Source organism: Microcebus murinus, chromosome 10 (assembly GCF_040939455.1).
Source record: "Microcebus murinus isolate Inina chromosome 10, M.murinus_Inina_mat1.0, whole genome shotgun sequence".
Taxonomy (NCBI): Eukaryota; Metazoa; Chordata; class Mammalia; order Primates; family Cheirogaleidae; genus Microcebus; species Microcebus murinus.
In genome coordinates this window covers 44,625,304-44,644,565 of record NC_134113.1, presented here as the reverse complement: position 1 = coordinate 44,644,565, position 19,262 = coordinate 44,625,304, and the positions used below count along the sequence as shown (strand labels likewise).

At 35.8% G+C, this 19,262-nt stretch overlaps 1 protein-coding gene across 3 annotated transcripts in view; it reads right to left on the bottom strand.

The window, feature by feature from the left end:
- Positions 1–19,262, bottom strand: part of PTPRR (protein tyrosine phosphatase receptor type R) — a 264,986-nt gene that overhangs the window by 105,607 nt on the left and 140,117 nt on the right. For 2 of the 3 annotated variants that reach the window (XM_020287986.2, XM_012788751.3), the window contains 2 exons: positions 18,049–18,204; positions 11,033–11,143 (listed from right to left, as the gene is read on the bottom strand). In XM_020287986.2, the coding sequence (XP_020143575.1) occupies positions 11,033–11,143; positions 18,049–18,204 (267 nt within the window). Of the gene's footprint in view, positions 1–11,032; positions 11,144–11,423; positions 11,440–18,048; positions 18,205–19,262 lie in introns of those variants that run through there. The other variant, XM_076007167.1, reaches the window with a different exon arrangement.

Sequence of the window (19,262 nt, the reverse complement as noted above, 5' to 3'; positions counted from 1 at the left end):
TGGAGATCTGCATCCAATATGGCATGAAAGAAAAGTGTCTTGCAAAATATCAATAAAAGAAGAGCTATGCCATAAATCATAATTTCTTATGTTGGTAAATATCTGCATTAGTCATATGCCAACTTGAGTATCTGGTAAATACTTGCCAAAATTAACTTTAGGCCATTTATCAAAGAATAATTTGGACAACCAGAATTTTCTTTCTTAACCTTTCTCCTTTTAATTTTTAATGCATGTACAAAAAAAGCAAAAGTATCATTTTTTTTTCATTCTCAGAGCTTTTTCTGGAATGCCTAATTTAATTTAGAAATGACAGGATCATCACTTTTAAACTTTTAGAAGAACTAGACTGACTTTGCTGGCACACTTCATAGGACAAATTGTGAGATGAGGAAAGTTTATCTTTCAGGTCCTCAGGCTTCCCTTTTTATAGTCTTTTTAATCCTTCTTTTGATGCTAACCTCTGTACTCCATTTCCTACAGAAACTAGATGTCCTGGTGTTTCTTCTAGTCTGCTGTCAGGAAGTGACTTGGCAAGTTAATTGACATGAAGAGGTGACTTAATCCATTACCTGTAAATATCTGAAGGCATATAGCACTGATGACATCTATATCTTTAAAAGTCTTAAGCCAACTGAACTCTCCTGTTTAATTTTTGGAATCCATGAACTTAATGAATGTTACCTTAGGAGGACAGGGCATTTTGCAATCACATGTATTGTAGTTCTGAGGTGAATTCTGTCTTTCCTTCTCTTTCAAAGTTCCTTTAAATCCTAGTAATCTCTATATTTTAAATCTCCTGTAAAGATACACAGTCTAAATGTATGTTTTTTCTTATTAAATGATCATAAGCAAAAAAGATAATTAGGGAAGAATATGGCTGAAATTGTGGAGGACATAAACACTTTAGAGAATTTGTTTCAGGCCAATTTTAGAAACTATTTGTCCAGTATTCTCAAAATAAGATTGTGAAAAAAAAGTATGTTTAGCAGTAAGATTATAAAAAAGAATCAGAATAAAATAAAAACACAGCAATCTAAGATGAAAAGCCATCAGACAGATTTAAGAAAAAGAACCTACAGAACTGAAAACTCAGTAGCAGGATGTAAATCATTTTTTTTTTTTTTAAGCAATAAAGAACAGCAATGAAGAAAACGTAATCAGTGGTATATAAGCAAATTTGAGACTACTTGGAATATAGAACAAAAGAATAAAAACATGAATATGAAAACAAGAGAAAAGATAGGATATGTGTCAGAGAAGAGTTACTGTAAATGATAAACTATTTAATAGAGTAAGTGAAAGAGCAGCAAATCATTCAAAACTATATTTTAGTGCCCACTTTGTGTTGTGTGTTGTGAAAGGTACAGGGTATTTCACCATGAACAGAGTAGACTGCCCCCTGTTTTTATGGAACTTAGGGATATGGAATGAGAAACATTCTTAGGTTAAAAAACAAAAATAAAAACAAAAAAACCCAAGCAATGTATGTCAATTGAAGTAAGTGGAGTGAATGTGAGAATAAAATGGAAAGTGGAACAATTTTTCATAGCTTTGAGAAAAAATGTATATTTCAAAGGATGCATAAATTTTATACCTAGACATATTGAAGTTTATGTGTCTAAAGCCAACAGAATTTCTCAAATGCACAAGGTCTCAGAAAATATACCACCCCATGTCTCTTCCTAAAAAAAATTTACCTAAAGGTATACTCCCAATCATGAAAAGATGTCTCCAAATTAAGAGCTAAAGAAGTAGACATTTTGTTCATTTAAACACAGAGTGAAAACTAAGTTTAATTATGTCTCGGGTCTAACATCCCAAATTGTAGTAACAAAAAAGAAGGTTGGGAGAGGGCAGAGAGGTAAAAAAAATAGGGGTTAAATATATGCTAAGTTACTTTTTAGTTAGAGATACCAAAGGAATCAGTTAGAATGGTCATTAGAGGTCTCTCTAACCTTGTTATAAATTAAGAAAACAGGTCTGGCCAAGCAATGGGCTTGTCGGAATCCACACTTAGTTGTGGCAGAGTGCAGCCCTAATGCAATTCCGACTTGCAGTCCTATGCATTTTCCACCTTCCCTGCTCCCTACACAACCGGGTTTCAAACCCACTAAATCTAGGAGTATGGTGTTTGTGGACTGAAAGATCTCCTTAAGGAAAAAGACCATGCACCTACGAGGTAAAACTAGGCATGCATATTACACATTGAACTTCAGGAAATGAAAGAAAATCCTTATTGTCTTTTATGTCAGTTCACTTTCTCATAACCTGGAAACTCTTATACTGGTGGTATTCGTGGACTCTGATAGGGTAAAACTAAATCTTACATTTTGAAAAATAATGGATTTATAATATTCCCATAACAAATATAACGGAATAAGAAAAAAAGACATCTAATACAAAGTGACAAATCTTTTTACCTTTATTATAATTACTTTCAAACAAGTATATTGTGGTATCTTTGAACTACAGGACAGAAAACACTGTCCTATGGCTCTTGGAGCAGCACTATAGCAGTTGGCAAGAACAAACACCTTGCAAAAGGTGGCTAAAAAGAAGCCAAGAAGAAAATGGTTGATCAATTTTCTAAGAAAAATTGTTATGATGTGAAAGCACCTACTATGTTCAATTAAGAAATGTTGGGAAAACACTACTCACCAGGATTCAAGGAACCAAAATTGCATCTAATGGCCTCAGGAGTTGTGTGTTTAAAGTGAGTCTTGCTGATTTGGAGAATGATGAATTTGTATTTAGAAATTTAAGCTGATTAATTGAAGATGTTCAGGGCAAAAACTACCTGACCAGTTTCCATGGCATGGATCTTACCCCTGGTAAAGTGAGTTCATGGTAAAAAATGGTAGACCATGATGGAAGCTCTCGTTGATGTCAAGATTCCCAGTGGTTATTTGCTTCATCTGTTCTGTGTTGGTTTTACTAAGAAATGCAAGTCTTTAGATGTGAAGAGCTTAGAATACACTGAAAAAAGATTCTTAGAATATAGTTTATAAAATGCAACAATCAGATACAGAGCAGATGAAGGACTTGAAAGAAGTGGTCAATAAATTGATTTTGGACCACATTGGAAAAGACATAGAAAAGGCTTGACAACCTATTTGTCCTTTCTGCTATGTCTTCATTAGTAAAATAAACATGCTGAAGAAGCCCTAGTGTGAATTGGGAAAACTCATGGGGCTTCATGGTGAAAGTAGTAGTTCTGGAAAAGCTACTGGGGATGAGACGTGCTAAAATTGAACAAGCTGTTGTGATGGATAATGAACCATTAGTCCTAGAATTTGCTTAAAATTCAGACTTTTAATAGTGAAAACTAAGTCTTATTTGTGGGAAAAAAAGGATAGAGAATACTAAAGATGAATACCCTTATCATGTATGTAGTGCCTAAGGTTTTTAGCTTACTGCTTCTTTTCAGTTTCTATCGCCCTCACAGCGTATTTTGTCACCACCACTTTGTAAAAACAAAACCCATACTCGAACAATACCAGTCAGAAAATACCTATGTATCTTAAACTTATTAAGTTAAACACATAACTACTAAATGATGAGGCAATAGCATTTAAGGTAAGTTTTTTTTAACTGCAAGCAAGTTATTTTCCTGAATATAGAAAGAAACGAATATATCTGTCCCCTTACAAAAATACATTTAGTAGAAGATAATGCATATATTACATATTCTAAGCTGTTCATATCTAAATATAATATGCATATCAGAACATTTGTTTGCCTGTCTACATTTGGATTTTGGAGAAACATATTTCAACAATGAAAATGAGAAAGCTGAGGAAATGTTGACCTTCTCAATTGTTTTTGACAGGTCCTTTTATGATTATATTAGCATAAAACAAGGTCTAGTGAGTTCTCCCCTACCATTCATAGAGCTTAAGCTTTTTTTTTAAATTTCTTTTTATTTCGGCATATTATGGGGGTACAGATTTTAAGGTTTCAATAAATGCCCTTCCCCCCCCACAAGTCTGAGTTTCCAGCATGACCATCCCCCAGATGGTGCACATCTCACTCATTATGTATGTATATACCCACCCCCCTCCCGAGCTTATGCTTTTGATGAGGAATCTTTGTAACATATTTTACAATCAGTCATTTGTTTACTTCCTCTCTGGTTAGAGGTCAACTTTTAAACCTGTCTCTGTGTAGTAGGTGTACAAACTGATTTCTACATCTTTAATTAGGGAAGTCAGAACCTGGAGAATGTATAATGTGTATAAGACACTGTTTAAAAATACTGAAGAGATTGGGCTGTCTGCAGAAATGCAGAAAGTGTTGAAGAGGTTGGCAGTAGGGCAGTTGTCACAGAATTAAGCTGAAAGGCAGTGTTTCTCAACTGGCAGGGATTTTGACTTTCAGGGAACATTTGGCAATGCCTAGAGACATTTTTTGTTGTCATATTAGAGGGGAGTGAGGGAGAAGGGAAGAGTACTATTGGCACCAAGGGGGCAGAGGCAAGGGATGCTACCCTATGAAGCACAGGAAAGATTCCCCCCACAAGATAAACAGTCCAAAATGTCATTAATGCCGCCTGGGAGAAACCAGCGTGAGTAAGCCCAGAGCAGTTGAATGATTTATGGAATGTTGGAAACAAAATCTAGAATCCAGGTTTTCTAACTTCCAGGCATGTGATCATTTAACTTTACTGTTTCTTCCAAGTTCTCAAACCCTTCCTTGAAACCTCTTTCCCAAAGCCTCTGGAAAAGTGTGTCAGAGATTTTTCTCTGCACAGATTGAGGTCCGGAATATAGCATATGCATATTTCTCTATGTGAATTCACTTTGTTTTAAAACTCAACCTAAAAGCTTACCACAGAAATGACAACTCAATATTTTTCCTTCATCTTTAAGTGTTTGTTTAAATCTTGTAATTCCATAAAGTCATTCAATCATTTGAAAAAGAAAAAGATAAAGGATTATTGAATGAGAGGAGCTGTAAAATTCAAACTATACCAAGTGAAAAAATAATGGTGGGAACAAAAGAATCAGAGGAAGACAGAAATGGGAGACAGCTAAAAAGAAATTCCTTTGAAGCTCTTTTCAGCTTATAATTTTTATTTTAAAAAATCTCATAAGTAACACATAACATTCTGTTTGGGTTAAAATATGTTCAAATTTTAAAATGATGCCACCAACCAACAATCTGTAGCATTTTTTCTTTATAGTTTTTGTAGTTAGTTCTGAAAGAGTTCATTCATTTTCTTTTAATTTAATAAACACTAATCAATTCCTATTGCATTCCATAAACAAGACATAGTGTGGCTGATTGTGGTGGCTCACACCTGTAATCCTAGCATGTTGGGAGGCCAAGGCAGGAGGATCACTCAAGAGCAGGAGTTCAGGACCAGCCTGGGCAACATAGCAAGACCCCCTCTCTACAAAAAAATTTAGCTGGGCATAATGGTGTATGCCTATTGTCCCAGCTACTCGGGAGGCCAAGGTAGGAGGATCCCTTGAGCTCAGGAGTTGGAGGTTGCAGCAGTGCGCTATGATCAAGCCACTGTACTCCAACCTGGGTAACAGAACAAAACCCCATCTCTAAGAAAAAGAAAAAAACAAAAAAGACATAATGAATGCAAAGGTAGCACACAACTCTGTCCTCTACTCTATTTTCTAGGAACTCACAGGCATCTAGAAGAGATAGATATGTAAAACATTATGTCCAGTACAAAGTACTAAGTGCAAAAATAGAGGTGTGCCCACAGCACACAGGTATGCTGTGGCACGCATTTATCAGCCTGCCTAGGTGGAATGGGTCTGATAAACATAAACCTTGTCATCAGTTACTGGACCCATTCATGACCAGAAATAGACGTTCACAAGACAGAGTGATAGGACCAAAAGAAACCACAGTTTGACTCTTATATGGAATCAAATGGAATCATGGTAAGAGCCCAGACTTTCAATTCAGATAGACTTGGGTTTGCATTCCTACCGCCTCTTTCCACCCTCCCCGCAACACACATACCCATCCATTGCATGTTCTTGGTCAAGTCACTTATTTTTTCTGAATCTTGGTTTTCTCATCAGCAAAACTAGGAAACTAAAATGTTAATTGCTTAGTACCAGGCACTAAATTTAGTACTAGTTTAGTACCAGTAAGTGTGCAATAAATGGAAGAAACTATTATTATTGTTGCCACTACTATTATTCTTAAAAGCGTTGTATTCTTAATATAGAAAAAAATTTGAAAATTAGTTTGAGATATATGGCTACTTTAGAAATGGTTCTGGTCCAGGTGTGGTGGCTCATATCTGTAATCCTAGCATTTTGGTAGGCTGAGGCAGGAGAATCACTTGTTGCCAGGGGTTCAAAACTAGCCTGGGCAACATAGTGAGACTCCAATCTCTACAAAAAATAAAAATAGTGGCTAGGTGTAGTGGTGCACACCTGTGGTCCCAGCTACTTGGGAGGTTGAGGCAGGTTCTCCTTGAACCCGGGAGATGGAGGCTGCAGTAAACTATGATCGTGTCACTGTGCTCCAGCCTGGGCAACACAGTGAGATCCCATCTCTTAAAAAAAAGAAATTGATCTGTAACCAATCATTCCAGCTGAGAATCTGGAATGATTGGTCCCATTTCCCTTAAGTCCCTAGGGATTACATATAACAAGTTAAAAATTGTGGTTATTTATGTCTACCTTTAACATGTATTTATTGTTTGATGCTCAAGCTATAGCAGGTGCTTAGATATAGGATTTCTTCCTCAGCTACTAGACCATAACTAGAGAAACTTTGCATCATGTATGGATGACTCTTCTGTGGGTCTGACATACCAGTGCTTTTACTGGCCCAAACGGCTGTTTTCTAAAACTGCTTTCCAGAAGCAATCTAGCCTGTAGTCATCTCTATCTACATTTCATAAATATCTTTGCCCTTGTAAATAGACCTTTAAGTACATTTGAAGGTCTAATTTAGATGATAAACGTGTTCTCTCTATTATTTGTTCAAGTTTAAGAACTAATTCTTCTTAGTAATAAGTTTCCTCCATCTAAAACAGACTGAATGGATTGGAAGTTGCCCACACATTTTTTCTTGGAAAATTGTATTTGTCGCTCCACCCACTCTAAATTCACATTTGTGAGGTGCTAAATAAGTCACATATTTGAAAATGTCATGCCTGTCTAATTTTATGCCTGGCAACACATGTTTTTTTTCTGTATTTTAAGGAAAGTAAACAATATGCCACATTTCAAAAATGTTGCCAAGTCTTACGTTATTGTTATGTAGCACACACAACCTTCCATTACAGCAATTTACCTATATAATTTCATAATAAAACTACATACTTTTCATTTCTATGGCATGTAGGAAGGCTGGATACAAATAGCTGCACTTGATCTTGCATAAATATAATTAATGTCAGAAGAGAAATTCTTAGTTATCTCTTTTGCTATAGAATGAGTGAAACTATGGGACACAGAATTAGAATATGTGTTTGACAATCACAAGAGTGAAAATATAACTATTACTAGGAAATCCAAGTAAAAAACTTACTTTACATCAAGATAATTATCAAAAACATTTGAACACATATAAAGAAGAGCTTATTTTAGAGAACCACATTTGACATGTCCCTAAATGTGAACTGTTGACTCCTCCGTGGTAAGTTGCATCAGATAAACTTAGCTTCATCTCAGTCCTGTCTATCAGGTAGTATTTATTTTCCTACAAGTATCAATTTTCTGTCTATGTGCTGCTGGTTTCCTCTGTTACTTTTTTTAAGTGACCTTTTCATATTAAAATTTAAGATAGTGTTTAAAATCTATCATTCTGCTTCTTTCCTTCATTTATTCAAGAGCTATCTGAACACATTCCCCAACACATTCCTCTCCCAGGAAATGAGAGCACTGCCACCCAGGTAGTCAAGCCAAATAACTAGAAGTCATCCTTAATTTAGACCCTCTCCCTGAGAATCAGCATACACCATGTCCTGCCAGTTCTACCTTCAAATAGATCCCAACCCTTCACTTCCCTCCATCCTCACCACCACCTGCTACTCTGGGCCACCTGCATCTTCCTCATCAGGCTATTGCAGAAGCCTCTAGAAGGGTCCTCCTTCTCCCATAATTCACTCCATTCTCTGTCTCCAACCATGCTCCACTAGCAGAGAGTGTGATCTTTTAACACCTACATCAGATCACACCTATGTTCTGTTTCAATTACTCAGTTTCCACCCTTCCCCTTGAACCTGAACAGGCTAAGCTTATCTGATGCAACTTACCACGGTGGAGTCAACAGTTCACATTTAGGGACATGTCGAATGTGGTTCTCTAAAATAAGCTCCTATTTATATGTGTTCAAATGTTTTTAATAATTATCTTGATGTAAAGTAAGTTTTTTACTTGGATTTCCTAGTAATAGTTATCACGTTTGTGATTGCACCCATTGTGCCCTCTTCCTGGGAGGTCCTTTTGCTACATGTTTTCATTCACAGGTCTCAAATCTCAGGGTCTTCTGCTCCACTCACTCACTATTATCTTCTTCACGGCCCTTATAGCTATTTATTATTTTTTAGAGCAATTTTAGGTTTACAGAAAAACTGAGCAGAAAGTACTGAGTTCTCAGGTACTCTCTCTCCTACCTCTCCAGTTTCCCTTATATTAACATCTTACTTTAGAGTGGTACATTTATTACAATTGAGGAACCAATGTTGATGTATTACTATTAATGAAAGTCCATAGTGTAGATTACGGCTCACCCTTCCTGTTGTACATTCTATGGGCTTTGACAAATCCGTAATGCCATGCACTCACTATTATAGAACACAGAATAGTTTTGCTGCCCTAAAATCTGTTGTTCTCCACCTAATCATCCTCTCTCCTCCCCAACCTCTGGCAACCACTGATCATTTCCCTGTCTCTACAGTTTTGCCTTTTTCATAATGTCATATAGTTGGAAACACACAGTATGTTCATGATTTGATTTTAAAAAATTAACTTAATTATCATCTGTGCCTCTGGCTAGAGTAAAGACTTCAAGAGAACAAGAGCCTTATCTTTTGTTTTCTCCTTTGTCCACAGTGCCAACAACAATCAGTCCCGCGGTGGATATTCTACAGGAATTGGTTGATTGAATGAATCTACAGACTAACCCAGCAGAGAGCAATTACCTGTACTTTTGAAATGCTCCTCTCTTGATTTGTTCTAATAACTTTGGAGCGGAATTACCTAGGTTTCTGACTTTTATGTTGGTGTTTTGCAAATATTGGGAAAGGAAGAGTGGTCCCCTAGCCCCCTGGTGGTTGAGGGTGGGGCTACTATAGGTCCTTTTGACACAGGAGACCACAGGAGGATCAATGTAGGGATTTCTGTAGTCATGTTGGATATATGGGCACTCTCTGGGTTAGAAATGCAGAATCTGAAACATATCTTATGCGGTCATAGCAGGTTCTGCTCTGCCCCTCTCCACTCTTTAGTACTCAAAGGGTGCAAATGAATCTGCTTTCTCACTTTCCCCCTTTTATCTTTGCCTTTGCTCTTATCACATACATTATCCCCTGAACAATCTACGTTTTTATCACTCCCTACCCCTTTCTATTCTCTTCCTCCTTCCATCCTTTTTCATCTGTGAAGCAGAAAAACACCCTAATTGTGAATGACAGGAGAGGGAACAGCACTTGAGATTTCCTGTATTAAGGAAAGAAGAGCTACATATTTTAAAGTGTAATTAACCATAACAAGGAACCACACTCTTTAAAACAGTAAGGAATGCCCAGAAGTCTCTACCACAATTTCCATAAAACCTCCAACCTTTTTCATTAAAATTCTTTTTCCTTAATCTCCACCACTTAAAATATAATAATTTATTTTCTTACTCAATTCTTAAATTATTCTTTGTTTATCGAGTCACAATGTTTAGAAATTTTCTTTCTTAATGCCTGACCCATGGGAGATTCCTCTGAGTTCCCTATGATGGAAGCTTTAGGATGTTCTTGCTACTTCCTATATTTTGGACTCTAGGAAACATGTCCATTTTTATCCTGTTTAAAGTCTTACATGTTTCACATCCTTCAAATTTAGACTTATGCAGCCTCCGTTTTTCCAGACTAAGCCCTAATCTTTCTAACAGAAACTCCTTCCCAGCAGGGGGAGCACAAATGAACAAAATTCAATAAAACACTTTGCAACACTATTGATGTGGATAGAATAAGTAGCATGATGTCCTTTTAGGGGGTATTTAAAAACTAAGAAAGAAGCATTTTTTAAAATTAAAAAGAACATAGCATCTAGGAAAAAAGAGACAATAAAATCTATCTGTGAATTTCAGTTATGAGACATCATAAAATTTTCAAAAGAATAGAAAAATCTTATCATTCTACTTGAAAGATAACCGTTAACTCATTCAATACCAAAGAGCGTTGCCTAATTTAGCAGGACAGGTTTATTTCGGGTTCTATTTCTTTTTTCAACTAGAAATATGCTTTTAAGGGCTACACGATGTTACTTCTAGAGCTCTTGCTGGGTATACATTTATACTTTTATACTATTTATCCACCTAAAAATTAGTTGACATCTAATTTTGCCCTTAAGATTATAATCACCTCCTTTTCATAGAATGCTTTCAAGGCCTTTTAAAAATAAGGAAATCAACCATTCCTTTAAAGAGTAATCTTGTCCCAAAGACATACTTCCTTTTTTAAATTTTTCCTGAGTTCCATAAAGATGATATAAAAGGAGAAATAAAGGAAGCCCAAAGTGTGCCCATGAGACTATAATGACTTTGAGGGCTTCAGGGACCTCAGTAAATCACTTTTTAAGGCTTCATCCTCAGGGCTGATCAAGTTACTAAAAACTTCATTGCAATTACAGCCATATTGTTCAGGTCAGCATCCCTCACCCCAAAGGCTTTCCTTTAGCAATCACTCTGCTGTCAGATGGGAAATATTCCCAACCTCACAGGATCATAGTCTTGCTTCTGCTCTCAGTCTTTTTAGCACTCATCTGGCAATGCATCCAATAATATTAAGCAGTGGACTCAGCAAAGGATAATATATACAAAGAAGCAAACTTACCATCAAACACGTTACTATAATAACAAAGATGCTGAGAAAAATGACAACAGCATAAAATCCTTCTTTGCTCCAGATTTTGTCCGCTTCATGTTGCCCTTGTAAAACATTTTTCTTTAAAAGCAAAACAGAAAGTCCGACGTTAAATGAGAGCTTGAGGAAACTGGCGTTCTTATCAGACACTAAACATATTTTTAGCTTTATTCCATTCAGTGTAGTGGAACACACCTACACCCCCCGCTGCCAGAGCTGCTTCTCAAACTGCTCTGAGACAACAGACTGCCATCCTTGTACGTCAAGAGATTATTTAGTCGCCTGGACAGGAACAAACGTGCCTGGCACCCTCAGGTCCCAGGCTTCCTAAATGTCCCTCACCATCTCTCTTGGAAACTACCTGGTTCATAGGTAAGAGGGTTCTGTTCTGTTCTGTGCAGAGGAAATTGTTCCTGCAGCTTGCCTTACTGTTTTAAGTCCCCTCCCACAACATCAACACCCCGGATTACGTGTTGCAATACTGCTCTTTACTTTTAAACAAAAGTGAAACAGGTGCAAACAAAAGCTCATGATGCATTAATAAACAGCAACAATGCCAGAATCATTTCTTTCTTTTCTTCCTCCCATTTGTCACATCTTTTTTTTTCTTTTAAAATGGAATCAACTTTGTCAAAATCCGATTAAAGTACCATCTCAACCATATAAATCGTTAGAATTGTGTGTATTTTTTTAAGTAACAGAGAACACCCCAAAGCTCAACATTATTTGGTAATAAATGGAAAAGGAACAGATTTGTTTTTATTTGTATCACTTTTGTTCACTACTTTGAGGGTGGAAGAGTAAGAGAAGAGGCAGAAATAAAATGTGAATGAGTCTCTTAGTTTTATTTAATCCATTTTCTAAAAAAAACATGTTGATTAAAATCAAATCTTAGAATAAAATTGTTTTATAATATAGTGACAGTATAGATTCATAGTTAATGAAACTTTAACTTGAAACCAAATGGTCCAGGATTAGGAAAAACATATAAAGGCTAAATCAAATCAAATGCTTTCCACTCATTCAAAATCCACTTTTTTGAAGCCTGCCTTTTTATTTCCATTAGGGAGGTTGTGTATCTGTCTTTGGATATTGTCTCCAGTGATTAAGAAAGACTTGAGTAAAACATGTCTTGTAGGTGTCTGAATTTTCAAATCATTGCTACCTTATTTTTTAAGCCTGAGAAAAATAAAACACATACAACATTTATAAATCAGACAAAAATAAATATTTTCCTCAAAAAATATTTTATGAAAACTTTCATCTTAGAACTCAAGAATGTATTGGTAGGAAGATGAGAAAGGCAGAACAGAGAAAGATCTGTGAATTCAATTGTGATTGCAAAAATTATTTGGAGAAACACTCTTACTAATTTCTTAAAGTGGTCAAGTTTCTATTTCCTTTACTTGTAAAACATTGATGTGCTCACTAGAATATCTGGCTTATTTTCTAAGACATAGACAGATACATAGATACAAGAAATGATTTAGAAATATACTTCTAAAATATGTAAATAGTAAATTGATGGAGAATCTGAAAATACTTGATTGATGAAATGATTACAAACCAAGTATTCTGTCGGAAAGGAAATTTGGGGTTCAAGAGAATAATGTTCTTGTATCTCTTTGGCCTCAATCAGATCATTTTTTTGTTTCGATATCTCTATAAACATAGCTGGAAACTAATAGAAAAGAAAACTCTTGTAGAAATCAGGTATAAATATGGAAATGAATTTTTTTTTTTTGCAGGCAACTAAATAGCATCCATTGTTTGCTATAAAAGCAAACTAGTTAAGCCTTCAAGTAGGCAGCATAAATTTGTCAAATTTAAGTATAAGGATCTGAGCTTAAGCTCATGTAAAATTTGGATAAAAAGGGGTGGTTAGGTGGGTGGAAAGAGATTTTGTGTTCCTAACCTGATTTGGTTCATTTCTTTTTTTTTTTTTTTTTCCTTGCTGTAGTTCTGCAACTCCTGTAATATCAACATGTTCCTTTCTGCTCAAGACAAACCTGTTTTGTTTTCTTTTTTAACTGAAGCAGAGATGATGAAAGAATTAACCTCCCACCCTCCCATCCCCCACTCCTAGTTAGAAAGACACATGTTTTGAACTCCTAGAACTTAGTCACTGCACTTTCTTGGTAAATAGATTTCTTTCTGAGTCATGCTGCTCCTGCTGAGCACTACTATATTTGTACAGAGATCTAAAGAACTTGATAAGGGAAGGGTAGTAAATGGAAAAGTTTGTAGTTAAGATCCCACAAATCAAAAGGCTATAATTCATAAGAATCTTCAATCTAACCTTGCATAGGGTTAACCTTATGCTTTTTATATTTTGTCAGGGGGCTGAGTGTTCAATAATTTAGAGGCTCTGTGGTCAGGTCAAGCTAATGCCACTGTATTGTCTTTATGTCTTATTTCATAGCCACATCACTTTGCCCTTTAACTTAGTTGCAGTGAAAGAAACCGATGGGTTTCATTTTGTTTTATTATTTAAAATTTGGGCAGTTTCCTCTATAGATAACAATAGCTTCTCTATATCTTGTTTAAGAATTTTTGCATTACCGTGTATCTATCCTTTCTTTCTTTCTTTCTTTCTTTCTTTCTTTCTTTCTTTCTTTCTTTCTTTCTTTCTTTCTTTCTTTCTTTCTTTCTTTCTTTCTTTCTTTCTCTTTCTTTCTTTCTTTCTTTCTTTCTTTCTTTCTTTCTTTCTTTCTTTCTTTCTTTCTCTCTCTCTCTCTCTCTCTCTCTCTCTCTCTCTCTCTCTCTCTTTCTTTCTTTCTTTCTTTCTTTCTTTCTTTCTCTTTCTTTCCTCTCTTTCTCTCTTTCCTCTCTTTTTTTCTCTCTTTCTCTCTTTCTTTAACCTATTCTGATCCCAAATGCTGGAGGAGATCCTGAATGCTAGGAGAGATGATAAGGAGATAGAGAGGCTTTTGGAGACGTATCTCTTTAGGAGAGATGAAGCCTCTGCAGAATAAGAATGAAGTGGAGATGTTATAAATTATATGGTTAATTTGATTGACTTAGGCAAATAAATGAGATGTATCCCGTAACAACATGGCTTTGTTGAACAAATGCCAAACTTCCACTGTGTTGTACACAGGTGAACAATTGGTCTGAAAGATCTAAATCATGTTAACATAGGTTGTATATGAACTATATGGCTAGGGATGTAAGTCTTTAGACTAGACTGTGGGCTAGTATTCCTAGCTTGAAGGGGCAACCACCAAAGTCATGCATTATGGTATGTATTTATATGTTAGGGTTTTTTCTCTTTGTAAATGTTCCATGACTATACCAGTCAGCTCATGGGTCTGTTATTTATAGAAGGTAACTTCCTTCTTTGAAATATAAGACCCATGAAACTAGAGTGATTTGCAAGTGAATGACAAAAAATTTCCTAAATCATTTTTCCAATATCAACACAGAACTTATTGTTTCAAAAGATATTTAATTCATTCTGTAAAAACATTTATGAATAGAAATTAAAATAATGAACTTAATTTTATTCCCTGGGATTTTACTTATTAGGCAAGAGGAGGTCTACTTTTATCTTTATAAGCATCTTATAATAAAATAATACTTGAGTACCTACAATACCCTAGGTACCATATAAAAATATATGAAAGAAATAATGGCTTTTCCCTCAAGCAACTTAGAAACAAAAATAGATGGTTAAACAGAAGTAATTTTCTATTTGCTGTTTTTCTTTGTTTCTCAAGAGTCATTTTCAATTAAAAAAAATGAAGCATATAAAGAAACAACAACAAAAGACATATCCTTCTGTGAAAGTAATTAACATACATTTAGGAAGAGCTGCTTTGTGATATCATTCACAATGTTCTGTAACCCATGTAGAGGATGAAAAGCCAAAATACCAATATTCCTTTTTTTCTGTTAATGAACATGTTACCATAGCATGTTATAATTTTAAGATTAAAATGTGAAAGAATGCATTGAGGCATAAGTAGTTATAAACCATTAACCACAAAAAAGATGAATAAGGACATGGGGAAACTCACAGAATGCCGTTAACCAGCTTTATCAAGAAATGATTTTGCAGTGTTCCTTTGGGCTGTATCTGTACCATGTAGCCCCCCACTGGGGTGCCTGCTCACTACAGAGAGCTTTTCCCTGTTTCTGCATTTAGAGCTTCCAGTAAAAAATCAAAGGCCAAAGGGTGATGTTTGGCCTCTTTCTAGGAGTGCCTGAATAAAAGGTTCAAACAATCCATTTGTCCTTGATGAAATGCTCCTTATATTCTATTCTTGTAATGTATATTTCTAGATTCTACATTTCTAGATTCCAACAATTTTATGAGAAACTATCACATTCTGACTACCATGCTCCAGTGGAGTACAGGCCTTGTGTGCCAATAGCTCTCTGAGGGGCAGTTAAGCAAAGCACCTTACTTTCACTGAGCTGGGGTGTGTTGGGGGGCCCCAAGTACTTGATTTTAAGTAGTTCCTTTTTTCATGGTGAACTTCTCATGGTTTGCAAATCTGGGTGACTCCATAAATGGTCGTATTCCTACAGCCTTCAGAATGGCCTTTAAACTCAGAATAAAGCAACGGGGAAGAATGCTTGTATTATTCTCTAAAAGTTCATGGGAAGCAGAATACATTAATCCAATGGTCTTTTTAAAATTTAAAGAGGGATTGTCCTAAGCAAGATGTATGCTAGTCAGTCGGTAAGGGGCTTAAACTGTGGGAATGGGGTTTGGTTTGGCATAAAGCGGAGCTGCTTCAGGTTCAGACAGGCAGGGCTGGGGTGGGGTCTAGATGGTTAAGCTCCTGCTGACCTCCCCTGGCCTCTCTGAAGCACCAGGGGTCTCTTCAAGGCTTTCATGGTGCAGTATAGCAACTTTATCATAGTCCAATGGACTTGTTATTTGTTTGTATTTTATTTGCTCTATTAGAGCATAGATTCATTGAGAGCAAGAATTACATTATCTATTTTTTTTCTTGTTTATTTGTTTATTTATTTGATTTTCTGGCTTTGGGTACTACCTAGTGCAGTCCTTGGCTATTTGTCATCTCAGTTTTTTACTGTGTACCCATTGCATGCTAAGCACTAAATGAAGGCAAAGAAGACACAGATAAAATGGCATGTCCCATGCTTTTGAGGAACCCACAGTGTAGAGAACTTGAAGACCAAGTTCTTCCTGAAGACCAAGAGAACTTGAAGACCAACATGGGTTGAGGGTTTTTTGTTCTAAGCTCGATGGGAACACAAAGCAATTTGCACCCACAGCTGTGGAGGCATGAGGGCAGGCTTTGCTATACAGTACGGTAATCTTGAAAAATGAAAGTTGTGTAGGAGGATCAACATGTACAAAATCATGGAGGGAGGAGACGGTACGGAGGTATCATGATATCTATTAAGTTTAGATTTGCTGAAACATAAACTAGGAAAGTGTTGTCCAGAAGTTATAAAAGCTAGCATACAAAGGGCCATATACCATACTAAGATTCCTAGATTTTATTCCGTAGGACTTTGGAAGCTAAAGAATCATGAAATTAGGAGGGCATGGCCAGATTTATATTGAGAACGATTACTCTGGTGGCAAGAAACAAAATACATTGGGTGTGTTGGGCTGAGGGGAACTGGGAGAGGAGCAAAACACCAATTAGGGGCTGTTGCAGCAGTCACAGCTCAATGATAAAATATATTCCCAGTCTGCCAATCCATTCTGCATTTAAATTACATTTGTTTGGCACCTATTCTATGTGAGGAATTCCACATATATCTAAAAAAAATAATTCATATTCGAAGTCTATAAGATGAGAACCATACCCATTTTGGATATGAAGAAACTGAGGCTCAGAGATGTTGATACTATACAGACAATCTCACCGAGATTAAATGGGCTACCCAAGGTCACACAATCCTACATGGTGGCTTTGGGATTCAAACTCAGTCTTACAGCAAAGCTTTCTATGCCACACCTGTGATATTTGCTGCAGTGAGAGTTAGAGTTATTTACTTGAAAGGAGAATAGACTAGGAACCAAGATATCTAGATTTCAAATGTTGCTGTATACCTCTCTTGTTTTATCACCTTGTAGGAGTCACTTAATTTCCATGGGCATTAGGTTCTGTATCCACAAAATGTTCGAATATGTTCCCTTGAGGTCTAATTCCATGACTGAATTGAGTTACATATATTTAGGATGATAATCCTTCCAGCAAGCTTGTTAGAGTGGGATGGAGTAGGAGAAGTGGAAAGGGAACTAAATTCACTCAGGAGCGAGATGGTGGAGGTGGTAGAAGAAATTTTTAAAATGTGCCAAATTTGGAAAATACTATGAAGAAAATATCCATAGATGTTAAGACTTGTTTCTTCAGCAAAAGAAAGATCACATTTCAAATTAGTTCCAAAGTTGTGGGAAAAGGTGAATATCTGGTGAATATTTTATAAAAGAAGGCAATGAGGAGGGGTACACCTGATAAGGAGAAAATTTTGAAGGTTTTTTTGTTGTTGTTGTTTGCTTTTGTTTTTTGTTGAGACAGAGTCTTGCTTTGTTGCTACAGCTGGAGTGCAGTGGCGTCATCATAGTTCACTGCAGCCTCAAACTTATGGGCTCAGGAGATCCTCCTGCCTCAGCCTCTCAGGTAGCTGGGACTATAGGCACATGCTACCATGCCCAGCTATTTTTTTTTGACACTTCAGTTTCAATTAATTAATTGACAAATATATCTAAATGGTCTTTCTTCTTGAAAATTTACTGGATAAGCCAAAATAAGTTATAAGATCATAAAGATTTGGAGAAGAAAGCATCAAAAAGCAAAACTTTAATGTGAAAATGAAATTCTGTAAGAAATGAACATATACAATGTGAATATAAGAGGATTCTGACCTTTAGGGAGATTTTCATTATCAAATAACATATAATAAATAGCTTTCATCTCAAAGCCTCTTGGGGTCAAATTACCATATCACGCTAAATGTGCAAATTTTTAAAACAAATATTGCATGCAACAACATACCTCAGGGGAGACTTCTGTAATTCCAAACTGGGATAAACTTTGATGCAAAACATTGATATTAAGTGAACGCAGCACTTCCTCAGATGGCAGAGCATCAGAAATTCCTGTTTTTCGGTTTATGGGAGACACAAATAGTTCAACACTGTTCTTCTTTCCCTAGTAAAAGCAGATTATTTGTATGCATTACAGACATTTTGAGCAATTTCCTTTAGAAACATTAAAGAAAATCAGAATCCTAGAATTGTAAAAGGCATCTTGGAGATCACGTTCATTAGTTATTCTCTGGTAGACTTAAAATTTCCAGTGAAACATCTAAAATTTTTAAGTGGTCTGCTTTCAATGAGTTGGCATGCCAAGATTTATAATTTTATATTTCACTGGATGCTGGTTTATTTTCCATTTGATATTGTAGTTTTTTGAAATATATTGAAATTAGTATGTTTAGATGTTCCCTAATTATGTTTGAAGAAGCATTTTAAAATTAAATGAATTAAATAAAACTTACTATAATAGTAAGTTTACATATTAGATACCTCCACTCTCTCTTGTATTAAAATATAAGTTTTTTAATAACTTGTATTAATGTGAAGGCTGGACAAGCTAAGGAAGATGGTGCTAAGTGAGCTTTGAAAACCCTTTCCTGATTCTGTTCTGCACCTCAAATATGTTACACTTTTAAAATCTATCCTTTGGTAGAAATGCATAAGTTGTGTAGTGATATCATGATACTTTTCCTATTAGTATCACCTTATTAGCCGAAATGGAGTCAGAGGATTTCTTACCATAAATGATAGGCTGATATGCTATATACATATACACATAATACACTAGATAATAATGACATTGCCATTGATAATATTGTCTTTTACAACTTATACAATGCACTTGTAGAAGGAATTGTTAGTTTTTTCTTTTTGACACATGGAGTTCTCTCCTGCTGGAAAATTTTCTTTTAACACAATTTATCAGACTTTTAGCCAGGTATATGGTGTATCAATGTACTACTAGCAACCCAGAAAAATGTTTCCGTGTTTGCAGGGAACAATAGACAATGACTAAATACTGATGTGAAACATGTTTATAATAATTTAAATAGTTTATGACCTAATAACAATAGTAGGAACAGAGCACTTGTTTTGTACTTGATATGCTCCTCTGTGCCTTAAATCTGTTACCTCATTTAATGGTCAAAACACCCCCTAGGAGATAGGCAT